The sequence below is a fragment of the Myotis lucifugus genome, unplaced genomic scaffold (assembly GCF_000147115.1).
Source record: "Myotis lucifugus unplaced genomic scaffold, Myoluc2.0 scaffold_29, whole genome shotgun sequence".
Lineage (NCBI taxonomy): Eukaryota > Metazoa > Chordata > Mammalia > Chiroptera > Vespertilionidae > Myotis > Myotis lucifugus.
The window spans coordinates 3,815,420-3,843,106 of NW_005871077.1; the positions used below are offsets into that span (position 1 = coordinate 3,815,420).

At 39.8% G+C, this 27,687-nt stretch overlaps 1 protein-coding gene across 15 annotated transcripts in view; it reads right to left on the reverse strand.

Annotated features, from left to right (window-relative positions):
• ARHGAP12 (Rho GTPase activating protein 12) overlaps positions 1-27,687 on the reverse strand; it is a 179,244-nt gene that overhangs the window by 141,975 nt on the left and 9,582 nt on the right. For 11 of the 15 annotated variants that reach the window (XM_023752210.1, XM_023752206.1, XM_023752208.1 and 8 more), the window contains 2 exons: positions 16,525-16,562; positions 13,689-14,440 (listed from right to left, as the gene is read on the reverse strand). The exons of 1 other annotated variant lie outside the window; for it this stretch is intronic. In XM_023752210.1, the coding sequence (XP_023607978.1) occupies positions 13,689-14,363 (675 nt within the window). In that variant the 5' untranslated portion in view covers positions 14,364-14,440; positions 16,525-16,562. Of the gene's footprint in view, positions 1-13,688; positions 14,441-16,524; positions 16,563-17,453; positions 17,573-27,687 lie in introns of those variants that run through there. 3 more of the 15 variants (XM_023752205.1, XM_023752204.1, XM_023752216.1) reach the window with 3 other exon arrangements.

A 27,687-nucleotide genomic window follows, 5' to 3' on the forward strand; every position in this document is an offset into this window, starting at 1 on the left:
CACTGCGATCGGACAAGAAGAAGAAATAAAAGGCATCCAAATTAGAAAAGAAGAAGTAAAACTGTCATTATTTGCAGATGACATGATACTGTACATAAAAAACCCTAAAGACTCCATCAAAAAATTATTAGACTTAATAAATGAATTCGGCAATGTAGCAGGATACAAAATTAATGCCAAGAAATCTAAGGCATTTCTTTACACCAATAGTGAACTTACAGAAAGTGAGACTAAAACAGCAATCCCATTTACCATCGCACCAAAAAAATTAAGATACCTAGGAATAAACTTAACTAAGGAGGTAAAAGACTTATACGCAAAAAATTACAGGACACTGAAAAACGAGATAGAGGAAGACATAAACAGATGGAAGAGCATACCGTGTTCATGGATTGGTAGAATCAACATCATCAAAATGTCCATACTACCCAAAGCAATCTATAGATTCAATGCAATCCCCATTAAAATACCAATGGCATATTTCACAGATCTAGAACGAACGTTCCAAAAATTCATCTGGAATTAAAAAAAGAGCTCGAATAGCTGCAGCAATCCTGAGAAAGAAAAATAAGTAGGTGGGATCTCAATACCAGATATCAAGCTGTATTACAAAGCCACTGTTCTTAAAACAGCTTGGTACTGCACAAGAACAGACATATAGATCAATGGAATAGAATAGAGAACCCAAAAATCGACCCAAACCACTATGCCCAATTAATATTCGACAAAGGAGGCAAGAGCATACATTGGAGTCAAGACAGTCTCTTCACCCCTAGCTGCTCTGGCTCAGTGGATAGAGTGTCGGCCTGCGGACTGAAGGGTCCCGGGTTCGATTCTGGTCAAGGGCATGTGCCTTGGTTGCGGGCACATGCCCAGTAGGGAGTGTGCAGAAGGTAGCTGATTGATGTTTCTCTCTCATCGATGTTTCTAACTCTATATCCCTCTCTCTTCCTCTATGTAAAAAGTCAATAAAGTATATTAAAAAAAAAAAAGACAGTCTCTTCAATAAGTGGTGTTGGAAAATATGAACAGATACATGTAAAAAGATGAAATTAGACCACCAACTCACACCATACACAAATATAAACTCAAAATGGATAAAAGACTTAAACGTAAGACAGGAAACCATAAAAATACTAGAGGAATCCACAGGCAGCGAAATCGAAAATATATGCCGAAGGAATTTCTTCCATGATACTGCTCCTAGGGCAATGGAAACTAAAGAGAAAATAAACAAATGGGACTACATCAAAATAAAAAGCTTTTGCACAGCAAAGGACACCATCAACCAAACAACTAGAAAGCCCACTGCATGGGAGAACATATTTGCCAATGATATCACCGATAAGGGTTTAATCTCCAACATTTACAGGGAACTCATACAACTTAACAAAAGATAAACAATCCAATCAAAAAATGGGCAACAGACCTAAAGAGACACTTTTCCAAAGAAAACATACTGAAGGCCGAAAGACATATGAAAACATGCTCAAAATCACTAATTATACAAGAGATGCAAATCAAAATGACAATGCAGTATCATCTCACACCTGTCAGAATGGCTATCATCAACAAATCAACTAACGACAAGTGTTGGAGAGGATGTGGAGAAAAAGGAACCCTTCTGCCCTGCTGGTGGGAATGCAGACTGGTGCAGCCACTGTGGAGAACAGTATGCAGTTTCCTCAAAAAACTAAAAATGGAACTCCCATTAGACCCAGTGATCCCACTTCTAGGAATATACCCCAAGAAGCCAGAAACACCAATCAGAAAGGATATGTACACCCCTATGTTCATAGCAGCACAATTCACCATAGCTAAGATTTGGAAACAGCCTAAGTGCCCATCAGCAGATGAGTGGATTAAAAAACTGTGGTACATCTACACCAGTGATGGTGAACCTATGACACGCGTGTCAGAGGTGACACGCGAACTCATTTTTTTGGTTGATTTTTCTTTGTTAAATGGCATTTAAATATATAAAATAAATATCAAAAATATAAGTCTTTGTTTTACTATGGTTGCAAATACCAAAAAATTTCTATATGTGACACGGCACCAGAGTTAAGTTAGGGTTTTTCAAAATACTGACACGCCGAGCTCAAAAGGTTCGCTATCACTGACCTAGACAATGGAATACTATGCTGCGGTAAAAAAGAAGGAATTCTTGCCATTTGCAACAGCATGGATGGAACTGGAGAGCATTATGCTAAGTGAAATAAGCCGGTCAGAGAAAGATAAATACCACATGATCTCACTCATTTGTGGAATATAGATAACAACATAGACTGATGAACAGGGACAGATCCAGAGATAGAGAAACAGCGATCAGACTATCAATCCCTGGAGGCAAAGTAGGGGAGGGTGGGGGTAAGGGGAAGAGATCAACCAAAGGACCTGTATGCATACATATAAGCCAAACCAATGGACACAGACAACAGGGGGATGAGAGCATGAGTTGGGGGGGGGGAGGTTGGGGGTTAATGGGGGGGTGAGGACACATTTGTAATACCTTAACCAATAAAGAAATTAAAGATTAAAAAATTAGACTAACAGAGGCAGCGGCCGGGGGGACAGCTAGCTGGCTGGTGCAGGGCAAGCGAGCAAAGTGTGGCAGCGATTCTTCTGGAAAGTGGGTGGGAGAGTAGCTGGGAGGGCGCGGGAGGGACGGGATCGGTGTCCGAACGTGCGTGCAAGCAGATGCAAACCCGAGAGGCGTGAGCGGCGCCGGGTGCGAGCGGAGCAGGGTTCACCGCGGGGGAGTGCGCGCCGGAGCACTCCAGAACCCAGGCTGCATCAGGAACACCTCTGTGGCTTCCGAGTTATTTTCACAGAGAACAGCTTCTGCATGGTCACAGGAAAAGAAACCAACAGAATCGTGTTCCTCAGCTGTTACCGGCATCCAGAGATCGGCTACTAACCCGGGGGCAACGGCTCTCAAGCAGCGCGACTAAATGAACTCAGACGAGCCCTGCTTCCCCCACGAAAAGATCCAAGCAACAGCGGCCTCCTGATCACCACATGCTCTGTCTGGGGAACAGTTACTGTGTGTGAAGCCTCCCTCCACCAGCCAGAAGAGCCACCACAGCTGTGAACAGCACCCACCAGAGGACCTGCTATCAATGGAGAAGCAGCTGCTACCACAACCGCTCAAGGAGCAACCACAGCCCGAGGAGCCACTGCTACCCAGGGAGCAGCCACTGAACGACTCAACAACTAGATATGTCAGTGAGATCAAACATGGGTAGACAAAGAAACCCCCAAAGGAAAGAAAAGGAGAACTAGCCAGAAAAGCAGCTAAGTGAGACAGAGGCATGCAACATGACGGAAAAAGAATTCAGAATAAGGGTCCTAGAGTGCATACACCGGACGGAGGAAAAAATCAATACCATATGCAAGAAACTAGAAGAAACAGATGAAAAAATCAACAACTTAAGTAAGACCCAAGAAGAAATGAAGAGCGATATAGCTGCAATAAAAAACACCATTGAAAGTATCAACAGTAGACTAGGGAGAAGCGGAGGAGCGAATTAGTGAATTAGAGGACAAGGAAGCAAAACACACCCAAACTGTACTGCAATTGGAGAAAAAAATTAAAAGACAGGAGGAGAGCCTAAAGGAGCTTTGGGACAACATGGAACAAAACAACATACGAATAATAGGGGTGCCAGAACAACAGAAAGATGAACAAGGATTAGAAAACCTATTCGAAGAAATAATATCAGAAAACTTCCCTGAGGGGGGGAAGAAAAAAGTCACACAAGCACAGAGAGTCCCAAACAAGGTGAACCTGAAAAGACCCACACCAAGACACATCATAATTACCATGGCAAATGTTGAGGACAAAGAGAGAATCTTACAGGCTGCAAGAGAGAGACGGAAAGTTACATACAAGGGATCTCCCATTAGATTATCAAATGATTTCTCAACAGAAACACATCAGGCCAGAAAAGAATGGACGGAAATTTACAAAGTGATGCAAAGCAAAGGACTGAATCCAAGAATACTCTATCCAGCAAGGCTATCATTCAAAATTGAAGGGGAAATAAGAAGCTTCACAGACAAAAAAAGGCTAAGGGAGTTTATCACCACCAAGCCAGCCATGCAAGAAATGCTAAAGGGACTGGTGTAAAAAGAAGAAATAAAAAGCTCAGAAAGAAAACAGCCACACACAAAAAAAGAAATGGCTACAAACAAGTACCTTTCAATAATAACTTTAAATGTAAACGGACTAAATGCTGCAACCAAAAGACATCGAGTGGCTGAATGGATAAAAAAACATGACCCATACATCTGCTGTCTACAAGAGACCCACCTCATTAGAAGGGACTCACACAGACTGAAAGTGAAGGGATGGAAAATATCTTTCAGGCAAATGGAAAGGAAAAGAAAGCTGGGGTAGCAATACTTATATCGGACAAAATACATCTCAAAGTGAAGGCCATAACAAGAGATAAGGAAGGCCACTTCATAATACTAAAGGGATCAATACAACAAGAAGATATAACCCTGGTAAACATATATGCACCCAATGCAGGAGCACCCAAATTCATAAAAAAACTCCTGGAAGATATCAAAGGAGAGATCGACAACAATACAATCAGAGTAGGGGACTTTAATGCACCACTGACATCACTGGATAAATCCTCTAGACAAACAATCAGCAAAGAAACAGCAATCCTAAATGACTCACTAGATCAGATGGACTTAATTGACATCTTCAGAACACTTCACCCCAAAGCCATGGAATATACATTCCTCTCAGGTGCTCATGGGACATATTCAAAAATAGACCACATATTGGGTCACAAGCAAAGTCTCCACAAATTCAAGAAGATTGAAATCATAAAAAGCATCTTCTCAGACCACAATGGCATAATGTTAGAAATAAACTACAATAAAAACAACCCAAAATACTCAAACACTTGGAAGCTGAATAGCATGTTATTAAATATTGATTGGGTTACCAATGAGATCAAAGAAGAAATTAAAAACATCCTGGACACTAATGACAATGAAAACACAACAATCCAAAACCTATGGGACACAATGAAAGCAGTCCTGAGAGGGAAGTTTATAGCTCTACATACCTATCTCAAAAAACAAGAAAAAATGGTAGTAAATCATCTAACTCTTCAACTCAAAGAATTAGAAAGAGAGCAACAAGAAAACCCCAGAGTGAGCAGAAGGAAGGAGATAATAAAGATTAGAGCAGAAATAAATGACATAGAGACCAAAAAAAAACAATACAGAATCTGGGGTTGGGGAAGATATTAACCAAAGAACTTACATGCATTATCCATGGATACAGACAATAGGGTGGTGAAGGCTTTGTACCGAAAACATACAAGGAACTCTTAAAACTCAACAATAAGAAAATACACCCAATTTCAAAACAAACAAAGATCTAGACACACCTCAAAGAAGATACAAAGGCACAAAATAAGCACATGAAAAGATGCTCAATATCACTTGTCATTAGTGAATGCAAATTAAAACAAGATATTACATATTATTAGAACGGCTAAAAATAAAAAAATTGGCAATACCAAATGATCAAGAAGATGTGGAAAATGAGAAACTCTCATTCACTGCTGATGGGAACACAAAATGGAATAGCCACTTTGAAAAACAGTTTGGCAGTTTCTTATAAGGGTAAATATTACCTTATCATACTATAGCAATCTGAGATATTTACCCAACTGATTTTAGGTATCTACCAAAATGATCTGAAATATATGTCTACACAAAAGCCTGAATACAAATATTTCTAGCAGTTTTATTCAAAATTTCCAAAAACTGGAAGCAACCGAGATGTCCTTCAAAGATAAATATATAAACAAACTGTGATACATCACTATAACAAGTTACTCAGCAATAAAAGAAATGTTCTCAAGCGTGGATGAATCTTAAATACACACTGCTAAGTGAAAGAAGACAATCTAAAAAGTCTACCTACTCGATGACGGCATAGGTAAACACCGGAAATTGCTGCCTCGCACAACCACTTCAAAAATACAACTAAAAGATAAAACAGACATCATCTAGAACCACAGGAAGGCTGGCTGATTGGAAATTCTACAACTAGAAGGAAAGAGAAAAGCATACCGAGACTCAGAGGAGGTGCAGTGTGGAAGTAAAGTGCAGAGGTACGGAGGCACACGCGGAAAGGGCTAGCGGCTGAGAACACGGTTGTCTTTTTCAATCGGGAGGGAGTCTCAAGCTCCCAACTGCTCTGAAATCCAGTTCCAGGCGAGTCTCTGGGGATCCAGACTCAAACGGGGAGAGGCTGTCTGGCATCGGTCGGACCTCGAGGGCGGCTTTCTCTCAGAGGTGCTTGCAGCAATTACTGGGACACTGAGAAGCGGGGCCTCCTAGGGCAGGGCTGAGGAGCAGCCATAGCTGCTTGCTCCACCCTGCTGATCCCCTGGGACCCCACCCCGCCCAAGCTGTGCGCCGGCTTTTGCATATGAAAGGCCTGGCCCTTTGCAATCTGAAAATTACCTAACCAACTGCAGCTGGCCCAAGGCCCCACAGCAGCTTGCATTCCTTCACAGCTGAGCTCCTGCTGGGTAGCCTCAGGCAGAGGCTAAATTAGCACCTCCTTAGCGATCCAAGAGCCAGTGTACCCAGTGGTCAGAGTGGGACCATCCAGATTACAACTCCTCAGATCCATAAGGGACACACTCAGGGGGCAGACTCAGTGAGCACCAAAGCCCCACTGAAGCAAGTCTTGCCCCAGAAGAGTGTCTTCAGCTTAGAAGTTCTCCCACCGTAGACACAGCTGATTCTCACAGACAATTGGCCTGGAGGTCAATTCCTCCCAGTGATACCTACAACAATCAAGGCTTAACTACAACAAGACTGTGCACAAAGCCCACAAAGGGGTGCTCCAAGAGTGTCCACCTCAGGTAATTGGGGAGGCTGAGCCACTGGGCCCTATAGGACACCTAGCTCAGAAAGCCACTCTATCAACACAGGGAAGCATAAAAAATGCGGAGACAAAGAAACAGGTCACAAATGACAGAAATGGAGGAAAGCAAACTACTGGATATAGAGTTCAAAACCACACTTATAAGGTTTTTCAACAATTTTCTAGAAACCGCCGATAAACTTAGTGAGACACTCAAGAAATCTAGTGAGACCGCCGATAAATTTAATGAGATCCTCAATAAGTCTAGTGAGATCCTCGAGGTTGTGAAAAAGGACCAACTAGAAATTAAGCATTCACTGACTGAAATAAAGAATATTATACAGACTTCCAACAGCAGACTAGAGGATCGCAAGAATCAAGTCAAAGATCTGAAATACGAAGAAGCAAAAAACACCCAACTGGAAAAGCAAAAAGAAAAAAGAATCCAAAAATATGAAGATAGTGTAAGGAGCCTCTGGGACAACTTCAGACGTACCAACATCCAAATTATGGGGGTGCCAGAAGAAGAGAGAGAGCAAGATATTGAAAACCTATTTGAAGAAATAATGATAGAAAACTTCCCCTACCTGGTGAAAGAAATAGACTTACAAGTCCAAGAAGCGCAGAGAACCCCAAACAAAAGGAATCCAAAGAGGACCACACCAAGACACATCATAATTAAAATGCCAAGGGCAAAAGACAAAGAGAGAATCTTAAAAGCAGCAAGAGAAAGACAGTCAGTTACCTAAAAGGGAGTACCCATATGACTGTCAGCTGATTTCTCAACAGAAACTTTGCAGGCCAGAAGGGAGTGGCAAGAAATATTCAAAGTGATGAATAGCAAGAACCTACAACCAAGATTACTTTACCCAGCAAAGCTATCATTTAGAATTGAAGGTCAGATAAAGAGCTTCACAGATAAGAAAAAGCTAAAGGAGTTCATCACCACCAAACCAGTATTATATGAAATGCTGAAAGGTATCCTTTAAGAAGAGGAAGAAGAAGAAAAAGGTAAAGATACAAATTATGAACAACAAATACACATCTATCAACAAGTGAATCTAAAAATCAAGTGAATAAATAATCTGATGAACAGAATAAACTGGTGAATATAATAGAATCAGGGGCATAGAAAGGGAGTGGACTGACTATTCTCGGGAGGGAAAGGGGTGCGGGGGGTGGGGGAAGAGACTGGACAAAAATCGTACACCTATGGATGAGGACAGTGGGGAGGGGGGAGAGGTAAGGGCAGAGAGTGGGGTGGGAACCGGGTGGAGAGGAGCTATGGGGTAAAAAAGAGGAACAACTGTAATAATCTGAACAATAAAGATTTAATTTTTTTTAAAAAAAAAAGAATAAAAATAAATTAACTGTATTTCTACATACTACAAATGGATGTGTGAATACCAAAATTAAAAACACAATATCATTTAAAATTGCCCCCCCAAATTAAAATACTTAGGTATAAATCTAAGAAAACCAGACAGGTTTTATCTTGAAACTTACAAGTGCTAATTACAGAAATCAAAAAAGATCTATATAAATGAGAGATATACAATATACATGGATTGGAAGACTCTACATAGTAAAAATGTCCATTTTCTTCAAAATGACATACAGGTTAATGCAACTCCTATCAAAATCCCAGCAAGAGGTTTTGTTGATATAGACCAGATCATTCTAAAAGTTATAAGGAAAAGCAAAAGCACTAGAATAGCTGTATTATTTCCTGTGGATGCAGTAACAACTTACCACAAACTGGCTTAAAACAATAAGAAACTTATTCCCTCACTGTCTGGAGGCCCAAAGTCCAAATTAGTATCACTGGGCTGAAATTAACACCTTGGCAGGGCTACACTCCCTCCAAAGGCTCCAGGAGAGAATTCTTTCTTTGCCTATTCCAGCTTCTGGTGGCACTGGCACCCCTTGGCTGGTGGCAACTGGCACTCCTTGGCTTATGGCCACATCACTCCTATCTTCAAGGCCAACATCTTTGAATTCCTCTCTGTTCCACCTTCTCTGTGTGTGGTGCCTCCTCTGCCTCTCCAATGAGATCTGTGATTGCATGCAGGGTCCAGGATAATGTTCTAATCTCAAAACCTTTAATTTAATATCTTCAAAGACCTTCTATTCAAAAAGCTAACATTTAAACATTCCCGGGAGTAGGACCTGAAATCTTTGGTGGGTATTTTTCAGCCTACTACAATAGCTAAAACAATTTTGAAAAAGAATAATAAAGTGGGAGAATTTCAAGACTTATGATATTGCTAAAGCAATCAAGGCTGTGTGGTATTAGAGAAAGGACAGACATACAGGGTGAGATTTACGAAACAGAGTTTATTCTTGTATTATTATTTATTAATTATTGTATTATTTTCCATATGAACAACTGTAAACCTACATTTGCCCACTCTGTATATGGATGAAACAGAAATATACCCACATAAATATGGACATCTGATTTTTGACAAATGTGTACAAGCAATTTATTATAGGAAAGACAGCCTTTTCAACAAACAGTACTGTAATAATTAAATATCCATAAGCCAAAAAAATTGATAAGTAAACTGTTATTTAACTTCACACCTTATATAAAAATGGATCACAGATTCAAATATAAAATGTAAAACTATAAACTTTTAGGGGGAAAAAAATGGGGAAAATCTTTAGGATCCATCCAGGCCTACTGTGATCAATTCAGCTGGGCCAGATATTGGTATAACATTATTCTGGATGTTTCTGTAAGAGTGTTTTTAGATTTATAATTAACATTTAAATAGGTGGACTTTTAAGTAAATCAGATTGCCCCCCCCAATATGGAAGGCCTCATCCAATCAGTTGAAGACCTGAATAGAACAAAAAACTGCCACCCACCCCATGCAAGAATAAATTCTTCCAGTTGACCTTCAGATTTGAACTTCAACACTAGCTCTTCCCTGGGTCTTCAGCATATTATCCTACTCTGCAGATTTTGTTCTTGCCAGCCTTCATAATCACATAAGCCAATTTCTTAAAATAAATGTCTCTCTACATACACACACACACAAACACACACACACATACACTCACACTCTATTGGTTCTGTTTCCCTGGAGAAAGATAATAGAGCTATGCAATGAGTTCTTACACTTGACACAAAAGCATGATCCACAAAAGGAAAAGTAAATTGGACTTCAAAATTAAAAACTTTTGCTCTGCAAAAGAATCTGCTTCAGAGGATGAAAAGACAAGCTACACATTAGGAGAAAATATCTGCAAATCATGTATCTAATATGACTAGTACCTAGACTATATAAAGAACTCTCCAAACTCAACTGTACAAAAACAGCCCAATTAGAAAATGGGCAAAAAGACATAAAGATACATTTCAATGAAAAGGATCTACTGATGGAAAATAAGCTCATGTAAAGATGTTCAACATCATTAGCTATTTGGGAAATGCAAATTAAAATCATGAGACATTACACACCTATCAGAATGGCTCAAATAAAGAAGTGACAACACCAAATGCTGGTGAGCATGCAGAGAAATTGGATCACAAACATTGTTGGTAGGAACATAAAATGATACAGCAACTCTAGAACACAGTTTGGTTGTCTCTTAAAAAATTAAACATCCAACTCCCATCAGCAATTATACTCGTGGGCAATTATGCTAGAGATATAAAATGTTATATTCATACAAAACTTATGCAGAAATGTTTATAGTAGCTTTGTTTGCAACAGCCTAAATTGGAAACCCAGATTTCTTCAATGGGTGAATGGTGAAACAAAGTATGGTATATCCATACCACAGAATACTAGTCAGCAATAAAAAGAACAAATACTAATTCACACAACAAACAGAATCTCCAGAGAATTGTACTGAATGATAAAGCCAATCCCAAAAGATTATATAGCATACGACTACCTTTAGATAACATTCTTGAAATACCAAAAATTTTTAAATGGAGAGTATATCATTGGTGACCAGGGGTTAATGAATGGTGGGGGTGGGAGGGAAGAGGGTGTGGCTATAAAAGGAAACCATAAATGATCCTTGTGATGATGGAAATGCTCAGTATCTCTACTGTACAAGGTAAGTATCCTGATTGTGATATCATAGTTTTGCAAGACATTTAGGTGGCTTGGTGGAGTCATAAGACATATTAAAATAGCTTAAGCAATGAGTGGGAAATGAGCAAATGCAGAGAAGTAAGTCTCTACAACTCTTTCCATAAGTTGCCAGTAAAGGGAAAGGGTAGTACTGGTAAGTGATACTGAGGGAAAGGTATCATTGAAGATCTTTACTAAGATGGGAAACACAGGAGCAAATTTAAATACTGATGAAAAAACTTGGAAAATAATGAGTCTACAGCCACATGAGCACAATGCGATATAACTTTTAGCAAAAGGTTTGTGGAAGAAAGGGAAAAGCAAATCCAGAGACTGTCCTTTGATAGGAGAGACAACACTTGCATTATACTGGGGATAATGATGATTGCTAATATAGGTGTACTTACAGATTTGATGGTGAAAATAATAATAAAAATACTAGCCCTAGCAGGTTTGGCTCAGTGGATAGAGCACCGGCCTGTGGACTGAAAGGTCCCAGGTTCAATTACGGTCAAGGGCATTTGTTTCTCTCACATCAATATTTCTCTCTGTCTTTCCCTCTCTCTTCCAATCTCTAAAAATCAATGGAAAGAAAAAGAAAATATCCTCAGAAATTGAAGCGGTCATCAAAAAGCTTCCAGCAAACAAGAGCCCGGGGCCAAACGGCTTCACAGGAGAGTTTTACCAAACATTCAAAGAACTAAAACTTATCCTCCTCAAACTATTGCAAAAAAATTGAAGAGGAAGGAACACTTCCAAGCTCATTCTATGAAGCCAGCACTACCCTAATACCAAAACCAGATAAAGACAACACAAAGAAAGAGAATTACAGGCCAATATCCCTCACGAACACAGATGCCAAAATCCTCAACAAAATTCTAGCAAATCAGATGCAGCATTACATCAGAAAGATCATACACCATGGTCAAGTAAGATTTATCCCGGGGATGCAAGGATAGTACAATATATGCAAATCAATAAACGTGATACATCACATAAAAAAAATCAGTCATGTCAACTGATGCAGAAAAAGCATTTGACAAAATCCAACACCCTTTCTTGATGAAAACCCTCAGCAAAGTGGGAATAGAGGGATCATACCTCAACATAATAAAAGCCTTATATGACAAACCTACAGCCAACATCATACGTAATGAGCAAAAACTAAAACCATTTCACCTGAGAATGGGAACAAAACAGGGATGCCCATTTTTACCACTCCTGTTCAACATAATACTGGAAGTGCTAGCCATAGTGATTAGAGAAGAAGAAGAAACAAAAGATATCAAAATTGGAAAAGAAGAAGTAAAACTGTCCTTATTCGCAGATAACATGATAGTGTACATACAAAACCCTAAAGACTCCATCAAAAAATTATTAGACTTAATAAATGAAGTCGGCAATGTAGCAGGATACAAAAATTAACACCCAGAAATCTATGGCCTTTTTATACACCAACTAGAGGCCCGATGCACGAAATTCATGCAAGGGGCTCGGCCCTCGTGGCCCCGGCTGCCTCGAGGCCCCAAGGCCCCACCCCCCACCCACTGGTCGTTCCCCAAGGTCGTTCCCCAAGGTCATTCTGCCATCTGGACTAATTAGCATATTAGTATATAGATTTTAGAGAGAGAGGAAGGCAGAGGGGGAGGGAGGGACAGAGGGAGAGAAGGAAGGAGGGAGAAAAGGGGAGAGGGAGAGAGAGACAAGGGAGAGAGAGGGAGAGAAAAACATCTATTTGTTGTTCTACTTATTTATGCACTCATTGGTTGATTCTTGTATGTGCCCTGACCAGGGATCAAACCCACAACCTTAGCATTTTCAAGTGCACTTAAAATTAGACTTTTCCAAATATAGGGTGTCCCCAATAAAATATATACACATTTTAACAGCTGATAACTAGCTTAATTTTGAAAATGAGTTGTATGTTAATAAGCACTGACTTTACAATCATTCAAAGTATGTATACATTTTTGGGGGACAACCTATACATTTAAGTTTCAATTTCAGGCATGTGCTTTTAAAATTACTTCACTATACCTGACTAATAAACTGGCATAAACTAATCTCAAAATAAAGTTAGGTAAGGAAAAATTTTAGAAACCAAACCACAGACACATAAAATTTCTTCCAAGCAATGCAAATAAGCATGGATACATAGACACTTAAGACACAAAAGTGCATGAATGGAGGTAAAGGTTTGTGAGCTTTGTTTTTCTTAATAGTCCAGGTTAATAAATAAGTTTTGTACAACAAGAGTTAGTGGTTAATATTCCAGTGACATCTTTCCCCGTACATCCATTACCTGGAAACTTATCAGAAACTAGTCAAAATGAGTACTGCTAGAAAACAAACTTTTTCTAATAAGAGAAATATCATCACTGGGTAAATTAAGTAAGATCTTTCTATCTCATGCTAATCAATAGAGAGAAAAATTTTTTCCGCACATAGAGTAGTTCTAGTCCTGTAAACGTCCAAGAATTGTGGAAACCATAAAGTGAACTCTACAAATTATTTACCATATTCTCTATCTCTTTAATTCAGGATGGAACCCATGTATTTTGTAAACATAAAGTAAAACAAATGATTCTTAATTCTTACAAAGATCTTTTAATTAAAGTAAAATCTGTAATTAATATTTTTATTAAGGTACAAGTGTTTCATCATTCTACTTTTAATCTTACCCTTATCTGTTCCGTGGAGCTGCTGCTAAGTTCATCACCAGACTCAGAATCCTGATGGGCCCTTTCTGAGACTTCTGCTGAATCGCAAGACTGTTCCTGGGAGAAGCTAGTTTTCTCTATGTCCAAGAACTCTGGGCCAGGAAAGTGACCAAATAAGCGTGTCCTATTCTGGCTGGAAACTTTAGGTGAATGTGAATCACTGCTAAACTTTCCATTATTGTGGGTGAGGTCCAGGCTTAGGTTGACAGTTTGACTTGGATCATAATTGGATCCAAAATTCTGATTGGCATCACGAATAAGACCTGTTCCTTGAATAGACAATGATGGCTTTCCAAAACTTGAAAGCTCAGGCAATTTGTTCACATTTTCTGTTGATCTCTGAAGATGCAGACTCTGGATCACTTTCATAGAATTATTTGGCAGTCCAGCTGCCTGTTTAACAGGCGGCATCAGAGCTTTGCGGGTGACTTCCTTAACATATTGGGCTGGCACATAAAATGCTTTAGAATTCTCATCTGGTTTGACTTGCCACCAGTCATCATTCGTCTTTTTCACCAATATGTATCGTTCCCCTTGTCTTATCACAATCTTTCTGTCCTTTGCTTCATATTCATAATCATATTCCACTTCGATATACACTTGTCCTGAAACAATCTTGCCACTTCTGTCAGCCATTTTTATTCAATAATATTCACCTCTCAAAAAGCATGGTATGCCACATGATCGCCTTATGTCTTGTTGGATTAATATGGCTATTGTTATTTAAACAGAAGAACAGAATGAAGAAACAAGTTAATAGAGTCTGGATTTTTTATATTTACTCACAAGCATCACATAATACAAGCCATTTATTACCTGCAAATCTCAAACTCAGAAAGTAAACATGAATCTAACGTTTTCTATTGTCCTATATTAGAAAACTCTTCATAATACTGTAATGTACTTTTTTCAGTCATTTATGACCAATACCAAACCAATAACTGGAATAGTAAATACACTATTAACCAGTCAGACACAAGACTGTCAAAAATAAGAGATGAGACCTTTCCTTCTTTTCATGACTACCTCAAACCTCCTTCACTTTCTTAGAAAGGCTCAGTAATAATAGGCACTTCCCATGGGCCAGGCACTGATCTAGGTTCACTGTATGCCTTAGCTAAGATCATCTTTGAAGTTGGAGCTGAATTTCAATGAAATTGTACTCTTCATTTTTTAAAATGATCAAGAGCATTAATGAGTTTTAAAAAACACTATCCAGCCCAGACAGTGTTGCACAGTGATTGAGCACCGACCTATGAATCAGGAAGTCACAATTCGATTCCCGTCAGGGCACATGCTCAGATTTCGGGCTCAATCCCCAGTGGAGGGCATACAGGAGGCAATGATTCTCTCTAATCATTTATGTTTCTCTCTCTCTCCTTCTCCCTTCCTCTCTGAAATCAATGAAAATATATTTTTTAAAAAGTTATCCAATTATACGTTTCATTTCCTAATATAAAAAATACAGCATTGTTATTGTTAGACAAAATACACTGAAAAAGAATCTGCTAATTTACTTTGTTTTCCTTTTATGTCTACCTCAGGAGGGCCATGATTCTTGTTAGGTTGAATCCCACAAATGCCAACAAATAATCAGTATTTGTATTAGTAAATGTTAAAAATCTACCGCCACCACCCCAAATCCATTCAAAGTCTATTAAAAATAGCCCTAAATTGGCTTAAGAAATTTAGTTTTTACTTTGTTTTTTTTAATCCTCACCTGAAGATATGTTTATTGGTGCGAGAGAGAGAAACATCGATATGAGAGAGAAACATAGATCAGTTGCCTGCCATATGCACCCCAACCGGGGACTGAACCTGCAACCTAGGTATGTGCCCTGATCGGGACTCGAACCCACAACCTTTTGGTGTATGGGACGATGCTCCAACCAAGTGAGTCACCCAGTCAGTGCTCTAGTTTTCACTTTAATTTCTATACAAATTCCAAAATATTTTGTACCTCATAGAACACAACATTCAAACTTCAAAATGATCATAGCATTGCAATATTACTACAACTCAAGTCAAGCCACAACCAGTGGGATGAAGTGTCTTCCCCCAAAAAAGGTATGTTGAAGTCCTAAAGCCAGGACCTGCAAAGACCTTATTTGGAAATAGGGTCTGTGCAGATGTAATCTATTTAAGATGAAGTTATACATGATTAGGGCGAGCCCCAAAATCCAATGACTGGTGTCTTCATAAGGAGAGGGAGATTCGAAAACCAGGAGAGGAGACCCAGAAGAAAAAAGCCCATATGAACACAAAGGCAGAAATTGGAGTGATTCAGGTATAAGCCAAAATGCCAAGGATGGTGGGAAGAAGCAAGAAAGGACCCTCCCCTAGAGCCTTCAGAGGGAGAGCAGACTTATTGATGCCTTTATTTTGGACAGCTAGCTTCCAGAACTGTGAGAGAATAAATTTTTGTTGTTTTAAGCCACTCATTTTGTACACTCTATTACAGCAGCCCTAGGAAACTAATACACTCAACCCAAAGCTCACAGATCAAACCTTAGCAATCTGAATATTAAGCATACCAAAAATATTTACCCAAGGTCCCATGGCAACCTGCCAATTTTCCTCAGCACCCAAGTACTGGGCATATTACTGTATGCTATATGTGCAGTAACTAATAAGCATTCCCCTGAGGATAATTATTCTCTGTGACAGATAACCCCATAAGCCCAGTTGATAAATAAGTTAGTGATACATCAGTAACTAAAATTTACTTTCTAGACAAACTACGTGAATAACAAATTTAATACAGTAATGTTGTTTCAAAAATAAAAATAAAACTTACCTTAGAAGGAGACAGAAATATCCAGTATTAATTTAAACCTATAAAAAAAAATAAAGTTCATTAACTTTGGCCAGAATTGCTTAAAGAAAGCTATAAGTACAATGCTGCTCACATTTTAGAAGCATAACTTTTTGGCTACAAGGAACACAGTACTATTTTATATGCCACCACTGTGTCAGCAACATCCTCCAAACACAGGTACACTTTACCACTGCCTCTCCTACTTCATTTCCACATTGTCTTAACTTCATTTCTGCCTCGTATTTTTATTCTGACAGAATACCTTTTTAAACTTCTAATAACATGAGAAACAACTTTTGTAAAATTGTTAAAATTACAACTATTTTTCAAGTTTATGTATTGAGTGGTTAAAGAGAATGAAAACACATATTGAAAGTTATTGGTAGCCCTAACATTTCCCCACAGATTACTTACTAATTATAAATGGGAAAATATACCAAGTGATCAAACTTAGCAACACCAACAGTGGGATAGACAACCTGATAATATATATGCCTCCTAAGGGGATGCAACAAGATGTTCCAATGTCACCTAAATTGTACTCTTGCCAAAAAAAGGTTTAACCTTACTGCTAATCATTAGGATACAAACAAATCCAGAATGTGAGACATTCTATTAGACAACAGACCTGAATTCTTTTTTTAAAAATTCAATTTCATAAAAAAATGAAAAAGGGAGATTCTTCTAGATTAACAGTGACTACAGACAATAGCCAAATCCACTTGATGTTTTAATACCTAAAACTTACCATCCCAAAATCCGCTTCCTATCTCTACCCCACCCCAGCCCTGGCAAATCCACATGGTATATCCCCTCACAGTAAATAGAAATTCTAACTTTCCAAAGGCCCAATCTTTATTTTCATGCATTACTGGGACATTAGTCACTATGTGCTTTAATCTTTTTACCTACATATCTTTTTCACTACTTTTCAAAATCCCAGACTGAGATATTTATCCTCCGGTGGTGTGTTTTTTCTCCTTTTTCTTTTTCTTTCCAGGAAGTAATGAAATAACTTAAGAAATACCTTTGAAGATAGTGAAACAAGTAAGGGTACATGCAGAAAATTATGGTAGCTCAGGCATACTATAATTGGTCAAACATTTATCCGTAGGAATGGAGAAAAGTATGAAGAATAACAAGTAAACTGTATGATTTCATGCTAGTCAGAGAGGGGTTGTGGGGTGGGAGGCAACACTGGGTTAAAGGTCAGTCTATGTTCCATCTCTTTCACTGCCAGGTTTTATAACTACACCTTCCCCAGTGACTAGAAGTAAGAAGGAGGTGTTAGGAAGAAAGATAAAGAAGTCAATTTAACCACGTTCAACATGAGACATCCATCCAATCTACAGTTTTAGTTAAAGGCAATGAGAACTGTGAGGACAAGGAAGACAAGTAGTCAAAAGACTACCTATGCAAAAAAGGTAGTTAGATATCAAGGCAGATGGCATGAGCAAAAGTGGGCACAATGTAATAAGAGAACAGGAGCTGAGATAGATTTCTCGGTAATACTGGGATAGTAGATGGGGAATGAAATGGTGAAGCCCCTAAGAGAGGCTAATCTATAATAATGAAAGCGTAATTAGACCAGACGTCATTCCGGACGACCTTCCGGAGGAAGCCAGGGCTGCGAGGGAAGCCCAGGTCCCAGGTGAAGCCCGAGTCCCGGGTGCCTGCCAGTGGCCTGAGGGAAGCCGGTGCCGGCAGCCAGGGAAAGGAAGGCCTACTCCTGCACAAATTTTGTGCATTGGACTTATAGTAAAATTATAAACTTCTAGAAAATCACATAGCAAAAATTATGTATTACAATCCAAGGTCTAGGAAAAGTTAGATAAAGTAAAAATAAAAATAAAAGCCTTATGCCCTAACCGGTTTGGCTCAGTGGATAGAGCGTCGGCCTGCAGACTCAAAGGTCCCAGGTTCGATTCCGGTCAAGGGCATGTACCTTGGTTGCGGGCACGTCCCCAGTGGGGAGTGTGCAGGAGGCAGCTGATCGATGTTTCTCTCTCATCGATGTTTCTAACTCTCTATCCCTCTCCCTTCCTCTCTGTAAAAAATCAATAAAATATATTTAAAAAAAAATAAAATAAATAAATAAATAAATAAATAAAAGCCTTATTATACACTATGGAGTCAAAGAAAATTAAAATAACTATGGAGTAGCTCTAAAAACTTATCTCAGTGAAAATTATCTGCAAATGTGTGAATAACTTACATACTTTTAAAAACATAAGCCGTATTAAAACATTTAGTTTTGGCTTGTTTCTTCATCCATTCCCCAAACGTGTGGATTATTCTCTTTAAATTAGGTTGAGCATTGTTTATCCCAGTGGTTCTCAACCTTGGCTGCACATTAGAATCACCTGGGAATCTTTTTAAAATCCTGATTTCTGGGCCTCATCCTCCGGAAATTCTGTTTCTTTGTTATGGGGTGAGGCCACAACATTAGTAACAAAGAAACAGAATTTCCGGAGGATGAGGCCCAGAAATCAGGATTTTTAAAAAGATTCCCAGGGGATTCTAATGTGCAGCCAAGGTTGAGAACCACTGGTTTATCCTGTTATCCTCTCAAGTATTTTGGTTAGAATCTTATTCAACTACAGCACCCACTGAGCAAAACACTCCTCTAATTGAAATATATTCTGTACTCATCATCACACTCGTGCATCCATATTCATATCTCTCTCTCTCTCTCTCTCTCACACACACACACACACACACACACACACACACACACTTACAACTAACTAGTACCTAACCAGTACAAGTAAAGTTTTTGCATAGGTACTGCCCAGTACCAACCAACTGCTTTTCTTTGCAGTTTCAAAAATACCTATGTAGGCTTTGCACACCTCTCATTTTTCAACAAGAATAGACATACAAACACACAACTCCTTATATCTTTTACTTCTCTTCCTCCAAGTCAGATTCAGAACTTTCTATTATGATATTTTAAAATCGAATAGCCTCCTCCTTTCTGTCTGCCAATTTTTCTCATATTTTCCTCCACAAATTACACAGCTCAGCAAATGTTATCTTCCTCCTCCAGGACATCCACTTAGTCAACTATATCTCTCAGTATGGTGTCCTTACTAACTATATCAAAAAAGTAAACAAGCCCTGGCCGGCTTGGCTCAGTGGATAGAGCGTCAGCCTGCGGACTGAGGGGTCCCGGGTTCGATTCTGGCCAAGGGCACATGCCTGGGTTGCTGGCTCGGTCCCCAGTGGGGGGTGTACAGGAGGCAGCCGATCAATGATTCTCTCTCATCATTGGTGTTTCTATCTCTCTATCCCTCTCCCTTCCTCTCTGAAATCAATAAAGAAATATATATATATATATTTAAAAAAAAAAATAAACAAGCCCTGACCGGTTTGGCTCAGTGGATAGAGCATCAGCCTGTGGACTCAAGGGTCCCAGGTTCGATTCCGGTCAAGGGCATGTACCTTGGTTGTGGGCACATCCCCAGTGGGGAGTGTGCAGGAGGCAGCTGATCGATGTTTCTCTCTCATCGATGTTTCTAACTCTCTATCCCTCTCCCTTCCTCGCTGTAAAAAAATCAATAAAATATATTTTAAAAAAAATAAATAAATAAAGTAAACAAAATCTTAAGAAAAATATAGTAAATATATCCATAATTAATAAGTTTACAATTTAAGTCCCATATATAGGTATAGCCTATTTAGCAATTCTAATACACGAACGATAAAATGTTAACACAGCTTCACATGAAAATGTTAACCAACTTAAAAATACCACAATTTAAACACTGATTCTTGATACTAAGTCCTCCAAGCAGTTTTAAAAGTACTTGTTTAAAATTAACAATCCCTGAACAGGCCTCTGCTAAAGAAATCAATTAAGCTTAATGAGCACAACAAAAATGTTAAGAACAATTCCAGTGACAGAAATTACTCCACCGAATAATTCTGTAAACTGTACAGTTAACAAGACATCATAGGCCAGCCATTATAAGGCACTTAAGTGTTTTTTTCTTAATACATGATCCCTGTTTTCTAAGAATAAAAGGTATATAAAGCATTTCTTTAGGCCTAAAGAAGTAAAGGAAATAAAATAATTAATATTATAAACTATTCTGGCCATAAAGAAATAACAAAAATAGAATAGGAGAAAGGATACAGGAAATGATTGGGTAACTGGAAAGCAGCAGAGAACACAGTCAAGTATAAACCAGTAAAGGAAACTCAAAACCAAGACTTAAATCTGAAACAAAAATGAGAAAACAACCAAAGAAGTGTTTGGGGAAGCAAGCATATTTCAATAAAAATAACATGTGCATGAGGTATTTTAGGAATATTTGTGCCATGAAGCCTTTCTTAGTCAGAAATGCGTGAGCATGACTTTTTCTTGGATACAAGAATGGAGAAAATATTCCAATTTAAAAAGGAAAAAATATGACCTTAGAATCAGCAATGAATTTTTGAATATACCCACTAACTGCATGATCCATGTAGAAATTTATTGAAATTTAAAACTTCTGATCTGTGAAAGACACTAAGGGAATGAAAACAAACCACAGGAAGAGAAAATATTTGCAAAAGACCTCTGATGAAGGACTTGTAGCCAAAATATGCAAAGAACTCTTAAAACTCAACAAAATGAACCAAAATTTTTACATGGAAAAAAAGATCTTGAGAAAACACATCATGAAAGAAAACATGGCAAGTAAGCACGTGAAAAAATATCAACATCATGTCATTAAGAATTTGCAAATTAAAACAAGATACCATTACATACCCATTAGAATGGCTAAAAAAAAAACTGAAAACACCAAATGCTGGTGAGGATGTAGAGCAGGGGTCCTCAAACTTTTTAAACAGGGGGCCAGTTCACTGTCCCTCAGACCATTGGAGGGCCAGACTATAGTTTAAAAAAAAACTATGAACAAATTCCTATGCACACTGCACATATCTTATTTTGAAGTAAAAAAACAAAACTGGAAAAAATACAATATTTGTATTTGCATGTGGCCCGCGGGCCATAGTTTGAGGACCCCTGATGTAGAGCAACAGGAACTTTTATTCATTGCTGGTAGGAATGCAAAATGGTACAGCCACTGTAGAAGACAGTTTAGCAGTTTCTTACAAAGATAAATATGGTCTTACCATACCATCACACTCCTGGGTATTTAACCAAATGAGTTGAAAATTTATTTCCACAAAAAGTCCTACAGCAAATGTTTATAGCAGCTTTATTTATAACTTCTAAAAACTAAAAGCAAACAAGATGCCCTACAATAGGAGAAAGGATTAACTGTAATGGAATATTATCTAATCTAATAAAAGAGAAACATGCAAATTGACCGCACCTCCACTATGCCCCAAGCCACGCCCACCAGCCAATCAGTGCCACTATATGCAAATTAACCCAACCAAGATGGCAGCCGGCAGCCACGAAGCTGGAGCAAGCAGAAGGCTTGGTAGCCCCGGCGATGGAGGAAGCCAAGCTTCTTGCTTGCTCTGGCCGGCTGTGGGCTCTGCTCAAGGCAACAAACTTTCAATTATAGAAGACAAATAAATCCCAGATACCTGCTTCCAGCCAGCCTCCACTGGGAGCTTGGGTGGCTGGGGGCCGTGGCCATCCTGCAAATAGCCATCAGCCCCTCACCCAGGATGGCCATACCCTCTTGGGGTGAGGATCCTCGCTGGGGGGCTTGGCCAGCCTGCAAACAGCCATCAGCCCCTCACCCAGGCTGCCCAGGCACCCCAGTGGGACCCCCACCCTGATCCGGGAAACCCTTCAGGGCAAACCAGCCGGCCCCCACCCATGCAACAGGCCTATATCCTATATAATAAAAGGGTAATATGCAAATTGACCCTAACAGCAGAACGACTGGGAATGACTGGTCACTATGACACACACTGACCACCAGGGGGCTGACGCTCAATGCAGGAGCTGTCCCCTGTTGGTCAGTGCGCTCCCACAGGGGGAGCTCTGCTCAGCCACAAGCCAGGCTGCCAGCTGCCAGTACAGCAGTGGTGGTTTGAGCCATCCCTGCCTCTACAGCAGTGCTAAGGATGTCTGACTGCAGCTTAGGCCTGCTCCCTGCTGGCAAGTGGACATCCCCAAGGGCTCCCGAACTGCCAGAGGGATGTCTGACTGCCAGCTTAGGTCCAATCCCCCAGGGAGCAGGCCTAAGCCAGCAGGTGGTCATCCCCTGAGGGGTCACAGACTGCGAGAGGGCACAGGCCAGGCTGAGGGACACCCCCCCCCCGAGTGCACAAATTTTTGTGCACCGGTCCTCTAGTTCAGTGATAAAAAGAAATGAGCTATCAAGTCAAGAATAGACACAAATAAAGCTTAGATATATTTTGCTAAGTGAAAGAAGTCAGTTTGAAAGAGCCATATACAGAATGATTTCAATTATATGGCATTCTGCGAAAGTCAAAACTATAGAGACAGTGATTACTGGGAGTGGGAGAAGAGGGAGTCTTTCATACCCATTAATCATTACAACACAAAGTCTGAACTTCAATGTATGCAAAATTTTTAAAAACTGTTACGAGGTCAGGGGAATCCCAGGATGGAATGTAGATGTGACATGCTAGTCTAGCAGGATTACAAATATATGGATCGATCTCACTGAAGGGGAGGAAGGGAAAGATGCTGACCTAATTAATATAGGAAATAAGTGGGGTGTATAAGAATATAGGCAAAGGGACTGCACATAAGTATATGTTGTAGTAAATAAAAACGTTTCCCAAATGAGTGTAAATTAAAAATTCTGATACTGGCCCTTGCTGGTTTGGCTCAGTGGATAGAGTACTGGCCTGTGGACTGAAGGGTCCTGGGTTCGATTCTGGTCAAGGGCACATGCCCAGGTTGTGGGCTCAATCCCCAGTGGGGGGCATACAGGAGGCAGTCAATCAATGATTCTCTCTCATCATTGATGTTTCTATCTCTCTCTCCCTCTCCCTTCATCCCTGAAATCATTAAAAATATATTTTAAAAAACAAAAAAAAATAACTAAAAAGAAATTCTGATACTGCTATACATATATGCTGGAGCTGAATAATTAAGTAAATGGAATGTGGGTAGTAGGAACCAGATTTCTCAATGTTGGAGTAGAAATTTATAGACAAGCAAGGGGAGAAGGCTAGAGTAATCCATGTGGTAATGGATTAGACTTGGAGACACCAGTATGAAATCAATGAGCCCATTTTTAGTTTACCATAGATACAGGTGATTACATTATTAAAATTACAGAAACGTGTCTATGAGATAGTTCAATAAGCCAGGACATGTGGAATAGGGAAACTGAGACAGATAGCTGAACTAACTGGCAGAGCAATTTACAGCAGATACAGAAAGTCACCTCCCTAGAAATAACATCTAGGCCTCAATTGTATCAGCTACAGACCCAGAAAAGCAACAAAACTAGACAGTGACACCAGGACCAGGGGCAATGACTAAGGACCCCTTGCCTAACACTGACCAATAGGTGGAGATCAGGGCCCTGGAGAAGCACACCTAGAAAACTGATGAATATTCTGCTGAAACCCTCCCTTGAGACTGACCCTAGGATTCCCACCTGCAGAAAGAGATTAAAGCCTCAGACAAAGGACTCAGTACTCGCTCTTCTTTTCGAAAGCAGCCTATAACATTCCCTTCCCCTCTCCTCACAGGCATCTTCTAAAGCAGGGGGTGGGCAAACTTTTTGACTCGAGGGCCACAATGGGTTCTTAAACTGGACCGGAGGGCCGGAACAAAAGCATGGATGGAGTGTTTGTGTGAACTAATATAAATTCAAAGTAAACATCATTATATAAAAGGGTACGGTCTTTTTTTTTTTTTAGTTTTATTCATTTCAAACGGGCCGGATCCGGCCCGCGGGCCGTAGTTTGCCCACGGCTGTTCTAAAGTCTAAGGGACCCCCCATGAGACTTACAACCAGTAGAGCAATGGGCAGCAGCAGGCCCACCTCTGAAGCTGTTCCCAAGGCCCCCTTTTCTCTGACTTCTCAAGAGCTAGGGCAGCCCAGCCTCAGCTCTCTTATTGTTTCTTCTCTAGGCTAAGCCCTTTCTTGTTTTACTGTCCCCAGCTTTAATAAACATTCCCTCATAGTCACCTGGACTCGTGTTGTGAAATTTTTCCTGCACGAAGTCAAGAACCCACGTACTACCAGTCGGCCCTAGGCAAACCCACCAAAGGCTAGGTCCTCTTTCCAGCAACATCTATATACTTCTTAGTACACATGTTTCCTTGCTGTCTGTAAAAATGACAGCCTAGAGGCAGCAAGCACACGTAGCACCCAGATTTGGCTTCTAATACCATTCTCCAAATAAAGGAACCAAGGCTCTTTGGTGAAATGGCCGATTCTAGTACTGGGGAAAGAAATATACAAGATGAGCCTGGAGTATATTGTAGTGCCATATTGAACCTTCAAACTCCCCCATTTGGATTTTAAGTACTTGATTTAAATGCTTCTTATTATTAGACAACTGTCTTCTTAACTTTACCTCAAATTAAAAGTGATATGCACGAGAGAACTAAGATGGCGGCATAAGGTATAAACCTGTACGTGCTGCCCCCAACAACAACATTAAAACTACAACTATAAGACAAAACAGCTATCATCCAGAACCACAGGAAAGCTGGCCGAGTGGAAGTTCTACAACTAGAAGGAAAGAAAAAAGTGCATTGACACCAAGTAGGAGGTGCAGAGGCGCCAAGAACAGAGGTACGGAGGCGCGCGAACCAGGCTGCACCTGGGTGCGCGGTTTTTTTCAATGGGAAGGGGATACCAGCTCTCGAATGCACTGAACTCATTTACGGCGAGACTCTGGGGTCCCAGACTCCTACGGGGAGAAACTGGACTGTCTTGCAGTGGGTCGGAAAGCGAGGGTGACTTTCTCGCAGAGCTGCTCGCAGGGATCATTGTTGCTGTGGGGGCGTGGGACTCGGGGACGCAGAGACGCGGAGACAGCTGACGACAGCCATTGCTGTTTGCTTCGCCCTGGTGATTCTCTGAGACCCCGCCCCACTCAATTTACATCTCCTCCCAAGCTGTGCGCAGCAGCACAAAGGAATCACCTGTGCTTTTGCAGCCTAACCTAACAAACTGCAGCTGGGTCAGAGAGCTCCAAAATTTCCAAACCCCAAACAAAGAGGAGAAATCTGCTGATATCACTGTAGCTCCTGCTGGGTGGACTCACACAGTGGTTGACTTGGAGATCCAGGAGCCAGGGTACCCCTGGTCAGATACCAGATTTCAACTCCTCACATCCATAAGGGACACACTCAAGAAGCAGACTCAGTGAGCACCAAAGCCCCACTGAAGCAAGTGTTACCCCATAAGGGTGTCTCCAGCACAGCAGTTCTTCCATTGTAGACATAGCGGGTCCTCACAGTCAGCCAAAAATGCGGAGACAAAGGAACATGTCACAAATGAAAGAAATGGAGGAAAGCAAACTAATGGAGGACATAGAGTTCAAAACCACAGTTATAAGGTTACTCAAGAATCTTCTACGAACCTCCGAGGAACTTACTGAGACCTTCGAGGATCTTAATGAGAATGCCAAAAAAATGGAAAAGGACCAGTCAGAAATTAAACATACACTGACTGAAATTAAAAATAATATACAGAGATCCAACAGCAAACTAGAGGATACCAAGAATCAAGTCAAAGATTTGAAATACGAAGAAGTAAAAAACACCCATCCGGAAAAGCAAAACGAAAAAAGAATCCAAAAATATGAAAATAGTGTAAGGAGCCTCTGGGACAACTTCAAACGTACCAACATCCAAATTATCGGGGTGCCAGAAGAAGAGAGAGAGCAAGATACTGAAAGACTATTAGAAGAAATCATGACAGAAAACTTCCCCTACCTGATGAAAGAAATAGACTTACAAGTCCAGGAAGCACAGAGAACCCCAAATGAGAGGAATCCAAAGAGGACCACACCAAGACACATCATAATTAAAATGCCAAGGGCAAAAGACAAAGAGAGAATCTTAAAAGCAGCAAGAGAAAAACAGTTAGTTACCTACAAGGGAGTACCCATACAACTGTCAGCTGATTTCTCAACAGAAACCATGCAGGCCAGAAGGGAGTGGCAAGAAATATTCAAAGTGATGAATACCAAGAACCTACAACCAAGATTACTCTACCCAGCAAAACTATCATGTAGAATTGAAGGTCAGATAAAGAGCTTCACAGACAAGAAAAAGCTAGGGGAGAGTTCATCACCACCAAACCAGGATTATATGAAATGCTGAAGGATATTCTTTAAGAAGAGGAAGAAGAAGAAAAAGGTAAAGATAAAAATTATGAACAATAAAGTGACAACAAATAAATATCTATCAACAAGTGAACCTAAAAATTAAGTCAGAATAAACTGGTGAATATAATACAAGCAGGGGCATAGAAAGGGAGTGGACTGACAATTCTTGGGGGGGAAGGAGGTGTAGGGAGTGCGGGAAGAGACTGGACAAAAATCTTACACCTATGGATGAGGACAGTGGCAGGGGGTAAGGGCGTGGGGTGGGAACCAGGTGGAGGGGAGCTATGGGGGGAAAAAAGAGGAACATCTGTAATAATCAGAACAATAAAGATTTATTAATTTTAAAAAAATAAAAATAAAAGTGATATGCACATTTAATATTCTGATTAATATTTCTTACATAATGTCCCACGTTTAAATAATTTAAATAAACTCACATTTCTTTTGTTCTTTACTTATAAACACCACATTTATGGAGAATTACAGTGCCTGTTTTTTCTCACTTAAACACAAATTACAATTATTTAAGAGGTATTAGGGTTCTTCATTATCAATGTCTGTTAAATCTTCAAAATCATTCTAAAAATAATCTCTTAAACATGACCCAGTTAATATATAACAGAGCAGAAAGTGAAAAACCTATTGTATTCAAAAAAATTTTCACAAACTCAGTACTTTAATAAAGAGCCCTGATCAAGCTCCCTTTCAGACCAAAAAACAGTAAAGATTAATCAGGGTTTTAATCCCTTAAGAGCCACTTGCACACACTAAGAGTTTTAATATGATGATGTAGGATACTAAGAAAAAAAACAACTTAAAATCAGTAAAAAGTCTAAGGAACAAAAATAATTCTTTTCTTGAGCAAAAAGGTTAACTTCCTTTTCCTTAAGACTCTATTTC